The sequence below is a fragment of the Prunus dulcis genome, chromosome 8, assembly GCF_902201215.1.
Source record: "Prunus dulcis chromosome 8, ALMONDv2, whole genome shotgun sequence".
NCBI classification, from domain to species: domain Eukaryota; kingdom Viridiplantae; phylum Streptophyta; class Magnoliopsida; order Rosales; family Rosaceae; genus Prunus; species Prunus dulcis.
This window is the reverse complement of record NC_047657.1, coordinates 3,913,668-3,931,458: the sequence shown is the minus strand read 5'-3', so window position 1 is coordinate 3,931,458 and position 17,791 is coordinate 3,913,668. Positions and strand designations below refer to the sequence as shown.

The 17,791-nt window shown below is 33.6% G+C and overlaps 1 protein-coding gene and 1 pseudogene across 4 annotated transcripts; both read left to right on the top strand.

Moving 5' to 3' along the window:
• The first annotated feature begins 684 nt into the window (after positions 1-684).
• Positions 685-8,021, top strand: LOC117636298 (probable S-adenosylmethionine carrier 2, chloroplastic). 3 transcript variants are annotated; one of them, XM_034370732.1, is made up of 12 exons: positions 687-908; positions 1,346-1,453; positions 1,917-1,999; positions 2,549-2,625; positions 3,422-3,512; positions 4,080-4,133; positions 4,216-4,311; positions 4,578-4,667; positions 5,125-5,176; positions 5,999-6,060; positions 6,155-6,235; positions 7,648-8,021. In XM_034370732.1, exons 1-12 carry the CDS (start codon positions 875-877, stop codon positions 7,774-7,776), a joined length of 957 nt encoding a protein of 318 aa, XP_034226623.1. In that variant the 5' UTR covers positions 687-874; the 3' UTR covers positions 7,777-8,021. The 3 variants fall into 3 exon arrangements, with proteins under 3 accessions (XP_034226626.1, XP_034226623.1, XP_034226624.1); XM_034370733.1 differs by lacking the exon at positions 687-908 and adding an exon at positions 969-1,117; XM_034370735.1 differs by lacking the exon at positions 4,578-4,667 and having other exon boundaries at positions 685-908.
• Positions 8,022-13,531: 5,510 nt separating this feature from the next.
• LOC117612170 lies at positions 13,532-17,177 on the top strand (annotated as a pseudogene). Its single transcript, XR_004583312.1, has 5 exons — positions 13,532-14,163; positions 14,238-14,541; positions 14,685-14,991; positions 15,526-15,806; positions 16,744-17,177. The product of XR_004583312.1 is annotated as a tryptophan aminotransferase-related protein 4-like (transcript).
• The last annotated feature ends 614 nt before the right edge of the window (positions 17,178-17,791 follow it).

Genomic DNA, 17,791 nt, shown 5'->3' with positions numbered 1-17,791 from the left:
AGTGTTGTACAACAGTTTTTCTCAAAATAATAAATATAGATGACCCTAAAATATAGCCATGCATGGCTGGAGATGAAAAATTTAGCCATGTACTATTCTTTAAAAAAATTAATATTTTGGAGGACTACATTTTAAGCCCTGAACTACATGTAGCCTTATGACTAGAGATGGTCTGACCTTCATATTAGCTACATGATCATTTCATTAAACTTAAGTAAAGTTACTATTCAGATGAATCATATGACTAATATAAAGTCCACACCTATAATCCATACAATAACGCTACGGGCACCAACTTGTTTACCAACTTTTGAATACCAACACATGGGGCACATGACATAATGTCATCATGTGCCACATGTGTTGGTATCCAAAAGTTGGTAAACAAGTTGGTGCCCATAGCGTTACTCTAATCCATATATGACACCCTCACTACAGAACGACCCTGCTTAGAATATGTGTTAAAATGGATCAGAAATTCAATGCTTAAAGGTGGCCTAAAAACTGGTCAGAACCTGCCTGAAAACTGGCCTTCAAAATTGCCTAGAAACTGGCCTTCAAAATTTTAGGCTAAAAAATGGCCAAGACTGGCCCAAAAAGTTCCCAAAAAACTGGGCTAAAAGCCCAAACACTCTCATAACGGTTGGCCAATGAGAAGGCTACATGAGGAGTCACCTCCCTGTAGAATTTCGCCTCAAAACAAATAAAACAACACATAAGTTTTGATTTGGCAGTCCATGAAAGTAGTGTGACGTTGCAGTCCAAAAGTTGGTGCATCTCTCCTGTTATTTTTCTCCACAGGGAGGCAGCTGAAACTGGAAGCCCGGGGCATTATTGGATTTGAACCCTTGTGAAAAATTTTCGTGCAGCGGGAATGCAAGCTAAAACTTCTCAGGCACATTCACCGGGTAATTCTTTTCTTGTTTAATTGTTCTTTCTTGTCCTCATTTTCTTTCCATATCCTCTGTTTCTCAGTGACCAAACGGATCCTGAGAACTCTGTTTTTCATTCCTTTCTTTTCCCAAGCTCAATTTTTTCAGCAGCGAAACGGGCCTTCACTTGGTTCTGTTTAATACCAATTTAAATTTCTTTGCAGTTGAAAAAAAATCTGGTTTAGGTGAATAACTTTTCTCTCACTCATTACCTGATCAATGCTCCACTTGTGAGGGTGAATAACTTTTGGTTTTGATTTCTAGGGCTTCTTCTGGTGGCGTTATACTTTCCATCCTTTTGATAATGCAATGTATTATGTATATCATATTAGTATTGATTTATTAAAGTTTTACCTTTTTGTCAAATTTTAATTTGTCTGCTCTTGCTCTTACTTATGTTTTTCATTTCACAGATGTGCTAACCTTGAAGATGAGTAGCTCTCACAAGGACCCAAATGACTGTTTGGCAACAGTCAGTAGTGGAGCAGATACACCATTCGATTTTTTATGCGATTTTTATGGTATGTGTTAGAACTTATTGATTCAACTTGTGCTAAGTTAGATGAATATAGTAATTTTTAGAACTTTTGGTGATATGTTATTGATTCTGTATAGAATGTGGTTCTCTTTGTAAACCAATGGAATGATTTTGAGAGGCGTTATATTGATCCATTGTTTGCATAAAAGAGTGGAATAGTTAACTCCAGTTTTCTCTAGCCAAAGCAATGTTGAACCTTGTATGCGTATTCTGCCATGACCAACCACTTGAAACTATGAGAATCAGGTGAAAATGGAAAAGCCGAGCTTAAATGTGGTCATCTTAGATTTCTTCTCCCAGGATTTGTTTATGTACCGTTCATAATGATGTACTGGAAAAAATGACAATTTCTTCTATTTCTGTAACATACTTTGTGAACGTCTGTTTATATGATATAATCAGAAGGAGAAAAGTTAGTATCTTTGGATTTGTTTTGTGTTTTGCAGATGGAGTCATAGCTGGTGGAGCTGCTGGTGTTTTTGTAGAAGCAGCTTTATACCCAATTGACACAATAAAAACTCGATTACAGGCATGTGAAGTATACTGAACATCTTTCTTAATGTATTACGTTAGAAATGCCTCTCTTGGAAAAGGGAATATTCATTCATATGATATGGGTAGGTTGCTTGTCATTTCAAGTAGAAGAATCATCTCCTTCATTTTTATATTAATAGGCAGTCAATACTAGATGCTACTATGCTGATTTTTTTTATACTAAATTATCTTACACGGGAGTGATCTGTGGCTACAAATTCTTCTTGACCCAAGTTCAATGATCTTCATGAGTATCACTTCTTATGTGCTCTTAATATATTGTTCAGCATATTTTCAGGTGATATGATACACCTTGCACAACATCTATACTATTCCATATGGTTTCCACAAATTTCCATTTGTAGAATGAAGAGAAATTTTCTGTAATTACGTAGTTCATTATCAAAAGTGAACTAGTGTGGCTTTTTCATTAATGTAGCCACCTGTACATTTGTGGTTATAAAAATACTTGGGTTTCATTATTGCTTAACACTTGACTATTCTCTAAACTGTTGTCATTTTCTTTCCATTTGTCCACTTTTAGGTTGCCCATGCTGGAGGGAAAATTGTGTTAAAGGGTCTTTATTCGGGATTGGCTGGAAACCTTGCTGGTGTCTTACCGTAAGTAAACTTTTTTAAAAACAAAGCCATTGGCAGGAACTACACTTGGTTTCAAAGTCATTTCGTCAACTTCCTTATACACATGTAGATTTTATATTTTAGTGGCTATCCTGTTCTATGCCTTTGTGATCACGAAGGCCAAACCTGACTTTTGGCCCTAGCTATCTGAAACTTTAAACAAGATAATGTAAGAAAGCTTTACATACATTAGTATATTGTATCCAAGTTCCTAATATGAGGATTCATTTGAATTTGGAAACCAGCTGCACATTTTCGTTTAATACATGAGTTATCTGACTTTAGAACCAATTGAAAAAAGTTTAAAAAAACCGTTATTTCTTAACATTGGTGTACTGTTGTGATATTGTCTGCTTTGCAGGATGCATTCTTGTTTTCTCTTTTTTCCTCTTTAAGTAATTTTCCTTCATGAACTGTGTTCTCCCTACAAGTAGGTCAATGGGAGTTTTTGTCTAGTGTGCAAGTTGGACTTCTCTGTACTATATATTGCTGTTGGCAACTGGCTTCTGTCAAAATTTTCTCAATCCCAAGGATTTTGGGCATTTCTTTTCATGATCCATAGTAATCATTCTCGTAGTTAAATCCAAATGCAAGAAATTTTCAGCAGAAACAAGCACTCCATCATAGGAAAATACAGATTTTATGTTGTTCCACTGGAACAAAATACAGATTTTATCTTGGTACAATTCTGTCATAGGTTTCAGAGTTATTTTCATTCCAGTTTTGTTGAATTGCTATATTTATATTTTTTAATTGGGTGTCTTGCTGATCTTTACAGGGCTTCTGCCATATTTGTTGGTGTATATGAACCTACGAAGCAGAAACTGCTGAAGGCATTGCCAGAAAACCTTAGTGCTTTAGCTCATTTGGTATGTTACCTAATTTTACATGTATGTTGACTGACAATCCTTTAATGCTTGGGAAATACTTCTTCAGTAATGTGGCAGTCACAAGCTGCATAGATATGCAAACACATTCATCCTCGTCCTGCTGCTACTTTTTTTTTTTTTTCCTTTTATTAATCTTTTTTGATCCAATTCCTCAATTGCATCCTCTGTCATTGTGGCATAATTTGAATACCTTCACATAAGGTGTAGGACTTAAGGCTGTCTCAGGAGGATAAATTAAGAAGCTACAAAATGAGACTTGTTTATATCACAAACAAAAGTTAATTGAATTCTGTCATTGTGGCATAGATTACTTTCCTGAGGTTAAAAAGATTTAGCAGCCTATGTAAAGAGACCTGATCACCACCTTTATGAATTAGCCAAAAGGTGTTACTGGATGTTCTCAGAACTGCTTGATTGTTTCGTTGTAAATTTGTTTCCCCTCACTTAACATCACTCTCATTTTAATAATAATGATTGGGAGAAGTTTAATCTTCAATGTACTGGATGAGGCCTTGTTATTTTTATAGTTATTAAGACTTCAATCAGACTGCAGGTGCTATTGCAGGTGCTGCTTCTTCTGTTGTACGAGTTCCAACAGAGGTAGTTAAGTTCTTTACTTTTATTTATTTCCAATGATTTGTTATTGTATCCTTGCACATGTTACCATTTTAACTCTTCCCAGGTTGTCAAGCAACGCATGCAAACTGCACAATTTTCTTCAGCCCCAGATGCTGTCCGTCTTATTCTTGCTAAGGAGGGGTTCAAAGGTCTTTACGCGGTACATCACACTAACTTTTCTCCATTCTAAATTTCTCTGAGCCAAGTTTTCAGTCTGAAGTTTCACTTCGTTAGTTTAACCTAACAAATATCTCCTCAAAGAAAGAACAGATCACTTATTTCGAAACAAAGGTCGTATGTTGGGTTTACAATCTTTACAATCAGCATATTTGCTCGTTATTCCTTCATGAGCTATCTAGATGTCTTGTTCGATTAGCTTGTGAAATGATTTTGGTGCTTATGCTTTGACCTCCTTTGAAATTGTAGGGGTATGGATCGTTTCTATTGCGAGATTTACCATTTGATGCTTTTCAGTTTTGCATCTACGAGCAGCTTCGAATAGGATTTAAACTAGCGGTACGAGAGGAGTATTTATATCATTGTTGATGGTGATATTCAAGGAATTCATGAACCCAATACAAATATGCTATTATTTACAAGTAAAGCCAAATTTTCCATATAAAATAGCAGAGTTCAAGTATGTTAACTCACCACTAGGAACCATTGGAATGCTGCCTACGAAACTTTCTACAGCTTCATTTCCCCCTTCAAATATTGTCTTTATCTGCGTTGCAAAACATCGATACATACATGTATACATGTGTGCATGTGAGTGTGTGTGTGAAAAAATGATTCAAGTCCAATTGCATCTTTTGTCCTCGTAGTTTGGACTCAATTACATTTTGGTCCCCGTAGTTTCAATTGCATTTTTACTTTGTTCTTCTGCAATTCAATGTACATGAATCTGTGTGTTCATGAGTGAGTGTCCGTGCGTGTGCATTGCAAAAATGATTAAATTATGGCTTCCTTGTAGGCACGAAGAGATCTGAATGATCCTGAGGTTGCTATGATTGGTGCTTTTGCTGGTAACTTAACATGTCATGCATCTTTTGAGTTTAGATTGAGTTCTTTGGTTTTCACTCTGCTGTCTGTATTCTTCTCCCTGTAATTCTGAGGGATTTCTACTTGTGTATGTATGGATGAATAATGAATTATGCGTACATTGATGTATGCACATTTCTATGAAGTAGTCCTGACTCAAAATTTATGCATATTCTCATCTAGGAAGTCATTTTTCAATGCTAGACTGGCTACAAAATCAATATGGCTACATATAGACTCGGCCTTCAACTTATATGAAGACTATCCTGACAAAAATGCCTACCCTGAATGTCATTTTAATGATAGGTTCCTCCTCCAAACTTCTGACGTCTTTTAATAAATGCAGTCAGATAACGAAACTTTTGAAAAAAAGAAGAAAGAAATATTATCTTCTTAGTTAAGTTAATATTTTGCATGCCGACTTCTACTCTGTAATGAGTGCACCATACCATTTCATTCAGCATTTAACAGTACTAAAAACAGAGTACAATATTGCAAAAACTTTGTTGCAACTATAGTCTGCAGTTCAATTCTCAAACTGACTGAGAACTAGCTTCAAATTTTTCATGGTTGTTACTTTCCAGATCAAAAATTTGGCATATGAACCCCAGTTGATCTGACTGAATACCATACAGGCCACTACCATAAGTTCTCTCAAGAAATGAACCTGTTCATGTGTGCTTCATAGCCCAAGAATTCTCATGCTTACTAGTATTGAATAATTTGCATGATGTGCTAGGTTAATCATGCATACATAACGCACCTTTTAATGAAAAGCTCTTCGGTCTACCCTCCCTAAATTGCAGGTGCAGTAACTGGAGCTATAACTACTCCTCTTGACGTGATTAAGACGAGATTAATGGTTCAGGTTGTGATAGAATGTCATTTTCTTTTCATCTTTTGAAGGAATCCTGTTAAAAAAATTTATTTTCACCATCCTCTTTCCTTCGAAACTTTTGCAGGGATCAGAAAACCAGTACCGAGGAATTTATGATTGCGTTAGGACCATAATGAGAGACGAGGGAAGTCCTGCTCTTTGGAAGGTTTGACCATTCCTTGTTACCGTTCTACTTAATAATTGCCCTGTCAAACTGGAATACTGCTTCACTTCTCTTCTTTCTTATTTTTCTCCACTACTTTAACTTGGCTGCTAAAATGTATGCTAAGAAATTGTAGTATTCAAGACTTTTGACCAATGTCTCTCTTTTCAGTTCAGGATCCTCATAGATTTATTCATGTCTTGAATTCTAGGGTTATATTTGAATTTACTCTCCCTTTCCTGGTCCCATTATGATTTCAGTATTTATTGGAAACATTTTGTTGGTTTATGAGGTCATGGTTAGAAGACTAAATGTTTCAGACTATTGATTTTTTATATGAATCTTGTTTGAAGACTTAACAAATAGACAGTTCGAATTATTGAACGGAATTGTTGGTTGGTCCCACATGTGATCCCTTTTGATAAAAATAAAAAGGAATCAAGGTACTCTGTATATAGGATTAAACATATGCACACACAGACACACACACAGACATGCCTTCATTTGCCTAGTGGGTTTCTACAAGCTGATGGGTAGGTGCAGTTTGATGTAGTGGGTGTTTGTTGACCTGTTTCAGTTTCAGGTTTTTTAAAGTGGCTCAACCCGTTTTAACTTAAGTGTCGTTTGATCTATTTAAAACTGATCCAATGCCTAAAACCAGTATGTTCACAAGTTTGTAAAAAATTTCAGCTTAAGAAAGTCAAGACATAACCCTAGAATACCCTAGTTTCTTAAGCAAAGCCATAAAAGTCAAGACATAATGAATTTATGCATGATGTGTTCTCATGTGAAGGCCATTGTTTGCACACACACATACGCTCACACAATACTCTTCACCTGCGGAACGGATGGACTTCCATTCAAACGGCCACGGACAAAGCTCAAGAGTTCAAACATAAACCCTAAGCCTTAAACGAGTTGTACTCCCTAACGTTAACAATCTGTTGGGGAAATGTGTAAAAATTTAGGTTCCCATTTAAACAGCAGCACATCCTGGATGCGGGAAGCTTTACGTTTATATTAGACAGCTCTGATTGTGGAACTGCATTGTTAGAATCTGAAATCAATTGTTTGATGCCATTTTTAGTGCACTGTGTTCATGCTATGGATATTTTTTTATATTGACTTGAGGAAGCAAACATATTTTACTCATGTGAAAATTTGGATAGCCAGAATTAGCTTTTATATAGTAGGGAAAAACTTGAGCTTAACAAAGTCAAGTTCTGGCTGAACACATCAATTCATTCGACATTCACCTTGATATGCTAAAACTCAGACTCAGAACGGTATCAGCCAAAACAGTTACGCATATGGTATCTGTTCTTGCAAAATATAACGTAGACTATGCGTAAAGAAGATTTTATCCTATGCATAGTTTGCACCACGGTGAGCTTCTCTTCTGCCATTTGCTGCAGGGTATTGGGCCACGAGTCTTGTGGATAGGTATTGGAGGTTCCATTTTCTTTGGTGTTCTTGAAAGGACAAAGCAAATACTTGAGGAAAGGCGTAGGGATCTGGAGTTGAACTCTTCCAAGCGGAACTGACTGAAGCAGATTCAGTACTGAGTCATCGTATTCGTCTGCAATCCTTAATTTAATAAGATTTTGATCTTCAGGTTACTACTATATGTATGAAGTTATATGCATAAATGTTGAACTAATTAGTTTAATTTAAAGAAACTAAGGGCTGGATTCACATTGTTTTTCCTATAGAGCCTGAGTTGATGAGCTGATGCTTTGTAACACGACTGATAATTAATTATCAAAACTACATTGTAGTTTAATGCTCATCTTGCTTTGCTTAAGAAACAGATCTATTACAGTTGATGGTTAGAATTAATTATAGATTTACTGGTCATTGATGCCATGCCAATTTTGCCTAACGATGGAATAGTTTGTTGATCATACTAATGGTTACACTCCAAAGGAGCATTGTGTCTGACCAATCTCAAACTCTAATTTCATTGGGTTTCCATTCTCACTTTTTCCGTTGAATAATTCTAGCTTCATTAGAGAATCTCCAATGCCTAGGGTGTAAATTGGAGATGTAAAGCCACATTTACATATCTTTTGCACTTCCGGAGGATGCAAATGTGATTTTTGTTCAAATGGAGTGTATGTATATCTGATTTTCTTGTATCAATTAGCTTTTTAATGGGAGACTTTTGATTCAGCCCAAAATGAGGGAAGTATTTATGAAGGACAAACTTCTAGTGTTTGGACAATAATGCACTTATTCATTTTTAGATTGCCTCTTTTCTTTATTTTTCAGATATTGCCAAAAAGCCTTGCTTCTTGCTAGCCGTACGGAGCCAAAAAAAAATTGAATTTTCTTGCTTTAATAAACTTTCGACTAGTGTTGCATCCACTTTTATGTTGCTGGGATGATCTCTTCATGTGAAATGAATTTGATGATGCTTATTCTATCATGAGGCCTTCACATGGAGTTCTTACTTCATTATGCTTCGATTATGTTGTCTGTGTTGTGTAGCTCTTCTTCTCCTAAGCTATTCCAGTATGAGTTGTCGTTGTCTTCTGCTTCAATTTATTATGCTATATGGTTATAGATTTCATAAAAAAACTTTTGCTCTTGTTTTGCTTATCCTGAATTCATATGTGTCTTCTGGTCTCCTGGATATAGTCTATGAATAAATCTTGATAAAGTTAGATTGGTGAAGGAGGTTCAGACGATCATCATTGAACAATTGTTGCTCAACTAAAGTTGCTCCTTTGTATTTTTGAATGTCTTGCGTTGTAGAGATCTACGTATTTAATTCTATTGGACTAAGCAGTTCATTATGAGAAACAATAATACTATGTTGTACTCTGTCTGGGTAAATACTATCCGTAAACTACTCTGGGGGTATATTGGTGAAATCTAATGTTATGTTCTTCCAAAGAGGGATACAAAAACTTATAACTTTTTTTAATTTTAAGGAAAATGAATCTAAATGAGGACTATTTTCAATATAAAGTTGACCTAAATAGCCATACTTTGGTAAAAAATGTTGGAGTAATTGTGATATTTTTTTTCGTTATGCTCTAAATGCAGTTCTCTATATTCCACCATGTTAATACTAGCTAAATAACTAGTATAATGAGAACAGCTTTTAGTAATAATTTTTATACCAGGATGTGGATTATTTTTTTAAAATTAAAAAGGGAAAGCTTGAATGTATAACTGAAGAAATGTATTTTGCTCATATTTTAATATAATCATATGACTCTTAATATCTCCTCGTAAAAATCTATACCTTTCTCTAGTTAGGGTTTGAAGAAAATATGGATTTTTAGTTTTTTGCTCAAGGGAAAATTATCTATTATGCTCAAATAAGTTGGGCTCATTAACCTCTTTTTCTTGTAAAATCATGCTTAAATTTTGACATTTTGACATCTTAAATTAATAATTCTACAATTTCTTACTATTGTATCATACTCTTTCTTTTGCTTTTCATATTTTTCCTGCAAAAAAAGAAAGTTGTTTTTTTTCTATTTCATAATCATAATTATATGCTAAAAATTCTTGACCAAGGTAAAATCTGGAGGTGTATATAAAAATCCTCCTTGTGGGTCTACATGATCGAAGTTTAATATATCTCCTGCTAAACTAATTTGTTCAATTCCTTTATAAGGGATTCTAATTTTTTCTTAGTCCAATTGTTTCTTATTGAAAAACATTCCTACTGGTTTCTTTATTATTTTCTCTATATGGTTCATTAGTTTGCCTAAGATTTTGATGGTTTTTTCTACTTGCATTGACTATAAATAGTTCAGTTGAACTATATTGGTCTTCTATTGGCATGCATTCTACTTCAATTAACATATTTTGATATTTGTTTTCTCCTGAAATGTGTTCTAATCCTATATTTAAAATTAAGTCCTTCATTTCTTTAATTGACAATCTATGTAATCTTAAATCATAAGTCTTATATTTTTCTATATATTGTTCTTCGTTTAAATTATCTATGTCATCTATGAGTTTATCAACTATATTATCAAAATTATGCTCAATCATATTTATTTCTAAGTTATCAAATGACATGTATTTTTTCTACTTCACTTTCTAAGTCTTCTATATCCTTTTTTTTGTTTATAATTAGTAAATCTTACTATTGCTTCACCTATACGATTTTCAAAAATTTGTGCTTTATTAGGTTGTCTATTTTTTGCTACTTGTAAATTGGGTAAAATCCATTATATTCCTTCTAAAAAACTATTATCTATTAGTTTTGCCTCTATCATATTAACATGTTTACTACCAAAAGTTTGTACTAGATTTTAAAATTTTACATAAATTTATAATTATAGTTGTCTAAAACTTTTCCTACATACATAAGACTAATACTTACATTTTTGTATTCACCTTTCATATTGTAATTTTTCGTTCTTATGCTAATTTTAATACGTTTACTAAATTCTCTAATATTCATGACATAATTAGGAATACATCCTATGTTGCTAGATTTGTGCTAAGATCTACTTCTGCCTTAGCTTTAGCTACTTGCCGATGGTTATCCCATCTATCAGCATATATGTATACTAATGCTTTAGTTCCTACTTATGCTCTTGTGAGTCTAGCTATTCCTATTATAATTGTTCCTATATATGTATTTGTTTATAGTGTAACTTTTTAAGATGCTCTATTGCTGTGTTACTAAGTAAATTAAGAGTTACTTCTTTATCTATACAGCTTACTTCATTGACTAATGCTACTTACAATGCTATGTTTATTTTCAAATCGTCTTAATTGGTATAAATTATACTTATTTTTCTGGGATTTTTTGAAACATTTTCTAAAAAATTCTTATGTTTCTTGGTCACTAGGATATATATATATATATATATATATATATATATCTTTTCTAATTATTTCTTTTCCTTTTCTCCTAAAAAGCTCCATTTACTATTATCAAATGGATTTATTCTACTTTTTCTTTTATGAAAATTATTCCTAAGGTTAAATTTTCTAATTTATCAATTAATTCTTTGGGTAGTGTGGAAGTAGTATTGTGCGCCATAATCTGAAATATAGATAATATAGAGAATATTATCTTTTTTTGGGTCACGGATATTTCAGAACTTATCTATATACATATCATATAAATATCGATAATATGGGAAAATATTGATGTCAATAACTTCACTCACACTTCAGCAATATTTTGTCAAAATATCACAATAATATAGAAAATATCGATGTAATGAAAAAAAGAAAAAGAAAAACACAAAGCACACACACAAAGGGTATTCCCCTCTACCATTTCACTCATCCAATGCCTTAACTACCATGTTGCTTATGTTTTTGTGATAATATGCTAAAATATGTATATATATATATATATATTGTTTTGTTTTGAACTTTTTTTTTGGAGGAATCATATTTTTCACATGAGAATGTGAGTCTTTGACATTTCCTTTTCAAGTTTCAACTTTCGAACTACTCATCACGTTTCAACTTTCATCACTTACCCTACCATTCAACCACTCACCTAACTAATTAGTTGTAATCCTATTTCTATATATACAAATAATAAAATCTAACGGTCCCATGCTGTCCCCTATTTCTTAACATCTTTATTCCAAAACAAAACATAATGCTCATGTCATTTTCAACATCTATCACCTCAATTTCCCCACAAGTAAAAAAAAAAAAAAAAAAAAAAAAAAAAAAAAAAAAAAAAAACTGAATTATAGTAAGTTATTCTCATTCATTATTGTTATTTAATTTGCATGTTTATTATTATCTATTCCAAATATTTGATGGTATTATATTTAAAATTGTGTCAATTAATTACTTAGTCAATGGCATGTGGTTTTTAAGTTTTCTGTTCTTTATTTGATCACTTATATGTGTGTTTATTGTCTCTTAATTTATTATTAAAGACTTTATATACTTCCATCACATTTTGTTACATTTGTTTAATTATTTTTTATTGTTGGTCCATGCAGATTCTATTTGGACCTTACACAAAGGGATCCATATTTAAGGTAAGTTCACAAACTTATATTTATATTATTGTAATTTATACAAAAATATTTTTTGTGTGGACCCGTGTATGTGATGTGAGAACCAAATAATACTTGCATGTTAATTCTTTGAAGTAAGTAATGTTGTATAATTATTCCATATGATAATTTTAATATGTTAATATAATTTATTATTTTATTATCAAATTGAATTATTATTCATTATTAGGTTTTACTGAAATATAATTTATTTCCGTAATTACTGAAATTCCTACAATTAATTACTTCCTATTTAATTCTTTTGTATAATAACTTTATTATTTAGGTTCTCTTAGATAACCGTAACTACTATATTTTTTTGGTAAAAAATAATGACCTAATTTTCCATAAAAAATAAATATAGGAACGTTTAAGATGTCTAGTGGAGTTAATAAACGTGATCCAGCTTGGGAACATAGAAACCCAATAGACAAAAACAAACATGGCACAGTTTTCCTTTCTTTATTGTTCAAATCTTTGCATACACGAATTGTTATAGTCTAAATAAATAATTTTCCCTTATAATGTCATCTAAATTAATAGATTTAGAATCCCTCCATTCAAATGGAGTCTAAGATTACTTATATTTAGGGAGTAGGTCTGGCAATATCAACATGCTTTCAAATAACCAAAAAGTTTCATTTTGTTTATATGGTTAATTTGGCAGGACACAAGATTTTTATTTATTTTTAAAAGAGTACTTCTTGGACTCTAAAGTCTAAACGATGGATTATTTCAAATCACTTCGATATAGACATTGAAATTATTTTAAGAGCAGGACCCCTTATTTGAATATCTGAATCCTAGAAATACCAGATTCAGACGTAAGTGAATGTTCAGAGGTTTGAGTACAATTGTCAGCAGCAACGTGATAATATTTTGTTCTACCCTATAATCCAATGTATTATATTAATATTTTTATTTTCGTGTTTGATTTCCACAAGTTAATACGATGAATATTCCCGATTACTTTCTTGTTAATTCTAACTTTGACTTAAGAAGAGTAAGTAGGTTCCTCGAAAAACAGATAGGCATATGATTTTTCTTGGTTTGAACTTTTACCAACATAGATAAGACTTTTCAAAGTCATCAACAAATTAAATGGAAAACAAACCGAAGATGATATCAAACTCTATTTGGTACAGTGGTACATATCTGTCCTTCTTAGGTAAAGTCGTCAAGGATTTATGTTAAAGGTTAGGACGGACCCTTGTTGGGAATTACAAGTAAGTTTTTCTGATTTAGCAAGTGTGGGGTTTTATCATAAAAGATCTCGGTGTCATTAATAGTGGAACCCTTATTATATATGGTGTATTTGATTTGGTCAAGTTTTCGATGTGAGACTTCAATATTCTTCACCTATTTAAACAATGGATAATGTTAAACCGTATTTTGTAGCTGGGAAATACATATAATGGTGCAAGAATTATGGTTGATATTGTGCTATAATTTTTTCACAGTTAATTAATTTCTTCAAAAATTCCTTGACGTCCATGGATCAATATAAATTCTCAATTTTGAATTTGTCAAGGCTGTCTGGTAACGTATTAAATTTGTCCTCTTTCTGTTGATATATAAGGCTCTATATGCATGTTAAATTAAGAGAGCTAGGAAAGGAAATAAGAAACTAATTAATATGGGTAAGGCACAAAGCTCCTCCTACTTTGTGATCTTGGCACTTTCTATAGCTGTGAATCTGTTATTGGTTTTCCAATTCTGTGTGGATGGAGAGTGGAGACTCACTTGGAGTAAAAGAGCAGCAGAAGAAGCTGAGCGTGTGGCAGCCATTCCTTGCTCAGGCCATGGAACAGCCTATTTGGATGGGTTGGTTCTTGATGGGAAGGAACCAGTTTGTGAGTGTAATTCTTGCTATGAAGGCCCAGATTGCTCTGAGTTTGTAACTGAATGTGCAGCAAATGCTGACAGGTTTCCCCCTATCCGTCGCTCTCATGCCCGAAAGATTTTTATGATACATATATTCATGTTGCTTTTTTTGGCAGTGGAGACCCGTATTTCTTGCAGCCATTTTGGATGCAACATGCAGCCCAAAGTGCAGTTTTAGTAGCAGGGTGGCATCGGATGGGATATAGCTACCCTGATGGCTCTTACATCTCAGCAGAGCTAGAGGGGCACATCCGTAAATTGCATGCCACTGTGGGAAATGCAGTAACTCAAGGAAGATACATTGTGTTTGGTGCTGGGTCAACCCAACTTCTCAATGCTGCAGTTCATGCATTGTCTTCTCATAATTCTTCCAACTCCTCCTCACCTGCAAGTGTTGTAGCTACAATTCCTTATTACAGGGTTCGATTTCTTATTACTTCTGAATTTGGCTTTTTAATTCCTTGTCAGTTAGTGCCTACAAATAGTTCTGCTAATTGCTTAGAATCCCATATGCATGATTAACTTTTCTAACAAAATTTAATTTTGATGTCCGAAATTTACAGCTTTACAAAACGCAAACGGAATTTTTTCGATCATTGGACTACAGGTTTGAAGGAGACACATTCTCATTTCTTAATATTTCAGAAGCTGGCAAAGTTATTGAGTTTGTAACCTCACCAAACAATCCTGATGGAAAGCTGAATAAGGCAGTTCTTCACGGCCCCAACGCCTCTGCAATTTATGATCCTCTGCAATTTATGATCGGGTCTATTACTGGCCACATTTTACAGCAATTCCGAATCCAGCTGATGATGATCTTATGCTATTTTCACTTTCCAAACTCACTGGTCATGCTGGTTCTAGATTCGGGTACGTAACAACCACACATTATTGCACTTCTTTGGACTTTTCCAATTGGATATTTTTTTTATGGCGGCCGGTTTTCTTTCATGTTGATGTCACACATTATGTAACATTGTATTAATACATGATGTTACCTCATCATGGGTGTGAAGAAAAACGCCGAAACCTGTTTCAACTAACCAAAGTAAACAAATCTGAGTAGTTAATTTGCGATCGAATCGATATATCAACCAGTTATTAATACAAGAAACTAAAACGCTTAGTCGATTTAAATTTTATATCACTTGCTCTGATGTTGTGTAAGAAATTGAGGTTCCACCCCAAAATCAATTGGCAATTCGAGGAGTGGCCAAACTCCTTCTATATGCTATCTCTTAACTTTTTAATTGTGGAATATTTTTACCTTCACATTCTTTCTTCGATATATTTTCGCTCTATATTCTACAGAATAAAATTTCAGAAAAAAAAAAAAAAGAATGTCATCAACTAGCAGTACACATCACCCACTTCACTAACTACTATTGTTGGGGCCTTGTGCAGATGGGCAGTGATAAAGAACGAGTCTGTGTACCAAAAGATGACGGAGTATATGAGTTCAAGTAGCATGGGTGTTTCTCGAGATGCTCAGCTAAGAGCTTTGAAGCTTATCAATGTGGTGCTTGAAACTAGAGGCAAGCAAATCTTTGAATTTGGATTCCACACCATGAGGAATCGCTGGGAAAGCTTGAGCAAAATCTTGTCTTTGTCAAACCGATTTTCTCTGCAGAAACTTGGACCCCGATACTGCACTTATTTTCAGAAAATTAGAGGACCCTCACCAGGTAATGTCTCCACTAATTCACGAATATTTTCTTTGTCAATAATTGAGTACAAAATGTCGATTATACCCCTTTGAGTTAGATAAGTTTAATAATGATTTTTTTTTTCATATAAAAACAAAAGTAGTATAATAATTCAATCCACTGTTCACATATATTTTCTTTGTCACCATCAACCTTTTCTCCTAACGCAATTTCTTCCAAGTGGAACTTTGACCGCATGCTTAAGCAAAAAGAATGAAAAACAAAACGTTATTTTCATCCCATGCATGATTATGCATGTGGAATATTATGTACATTAGTTCAATAATTCAATTCACTATTCACACACATTGTTTCTGTCCCACAAGCTATATTTTCTATTTATGCAATTTCTTCCATGTGTAACTTTCATCGCATGCCTAAGCAAAAAAAGGAAGGAAAAAAAAAAGTACTTTCATCACACATGCATTGCATTTGTAGGGAAGTAATTTTTACACTCTTATTTTTTCCCCTTACATTCTTTAATTGTTCTTATGTTTTGGTTCTCATTTTGTTCACCCCATTACTATCAGAAAAATTTATATGAAAACAGAGATAGCACTGTTTTGTTATCTTCGGTCAATCACAGTCTGTCACGTAGAAAAATTATCACGTATGTCATACCATAATTGACTAGTTATAACAAAATAGTACTGTCCAGTTTTCATGTAAGTGTTTCTCCATTACAACAGTACTAAAATAAGAGGGGTAAAGCCAATGGACAAAATGGGAGTGTTAATGGTGTCACACTTAACTTAATAGACTTAGTCGAGAGAGTACCATCCATTAGTTGTGGGAAATAAAAACCCCAAAATGCAGCCCAAAATTTCTTCTCATAATAAATGTTATTATATTATATTTTCGAAGTGCGAACCTTCCGTGCCCTAGCTAATTTGTACCAATTTTAATCTCATGGCAGCATATGCGTGGGTGAAGTGTGAGAGGGAAGAGGATACAGATTGCTATGAAGTCCTCAAAGCAGCCAATATTACTGGGCGTAGCGGAAGCCAATTTTCAGCTCCAGACCGCTATGTACGTCTCAGCCTCATAAGGAGCCAAGATGACTTTGATATATTGATTCAGCGACTAACCCAGTTGGTCTCAGAAGAAAGACAGCAGCAAAACCATGCAAACAATTTCTTGCAGCTCAAGAAGCCTCTGATGAGCACCCTAAGAAGGGGTCTTGTCTATTAACAATTATCACCTTCACAGTCTATCAAATGAATAAGAAAATTCCACCACATATGTACATATTATTAAATTGAATAATTATCAACTTTACGTACACTCATCGTCAGTTTTTTTCTTTTTAACATTCTATAAAATTGAATAAATTGTGGGGTTCATATGTTATTTGGTATTTGTAGTCTAAGTGATTGTGGTTCTGAGATGCATCATGAATACTTCACCCTGTAGAAGGTGTTTGAGCAAATTTCCACATGGGAAATATTCGCGGGTTGATTCTTCACTATTCGAACTTCCTTCTCTCTCTCTTTTTCCTCGATCTTTGTGAAAAAACGGGAGTAAATAGACCATACCCAAGGGGTTTGGTCTATTAAGAATTATCACCTTTACAGTCTATCAAATTAAATAAGAAAATGCCACCATAGATTTGCATATGTACATGAATCCTTGGTATGGAGTACAGTAATTGTGGTTCTGAGTTCCATCATGAATACTTTAATAAACATATTTGTCCAAACTACTATCCTTTGATTAAAGAATGCAAAATACATACGAAAAAGAAGGAAGCAAATGGAAATTCAATTCACAATCTTGTCCATTTTGCTCTGTGGGAGGCATGAAGCTTCTCTTATTCGTGTTCTTTTCGTCAAACAGTGTCATTTAGGAATATTTTTTTATATGTATGTAAATATGTAAGGTTAAATTGTATGTTTTGTAAGACATGTAATCAAAATATAAGAGTGCTACTACCTCTAATACCATGTGGTATTTAAGAATTTTAT

Excerpts from the sequence above, each read along its gene's own strand:
- LOC117636298 (XM_034370732.1), top strand. The coding sequence starts at position 875 with ATGCAAGCTAAAACTTCTCAGGCACATTCACCGG. Across the intron at positions 1,454-1,916 it reads TTTTTTATGCGATTTTTATG|ATGGAGTCATAGCTGGTGGA; the intron begins GTATGTGTTAGA and ends TGTGTTTTGCAG. Across the intron at positions 4,312-4,577 it reads GGTTCAAAGGTCTTTACGCG|GGGTATGGATCGTTTCTATT; the intron begins GTACATCACACT and ends TTGAAATTGTAG.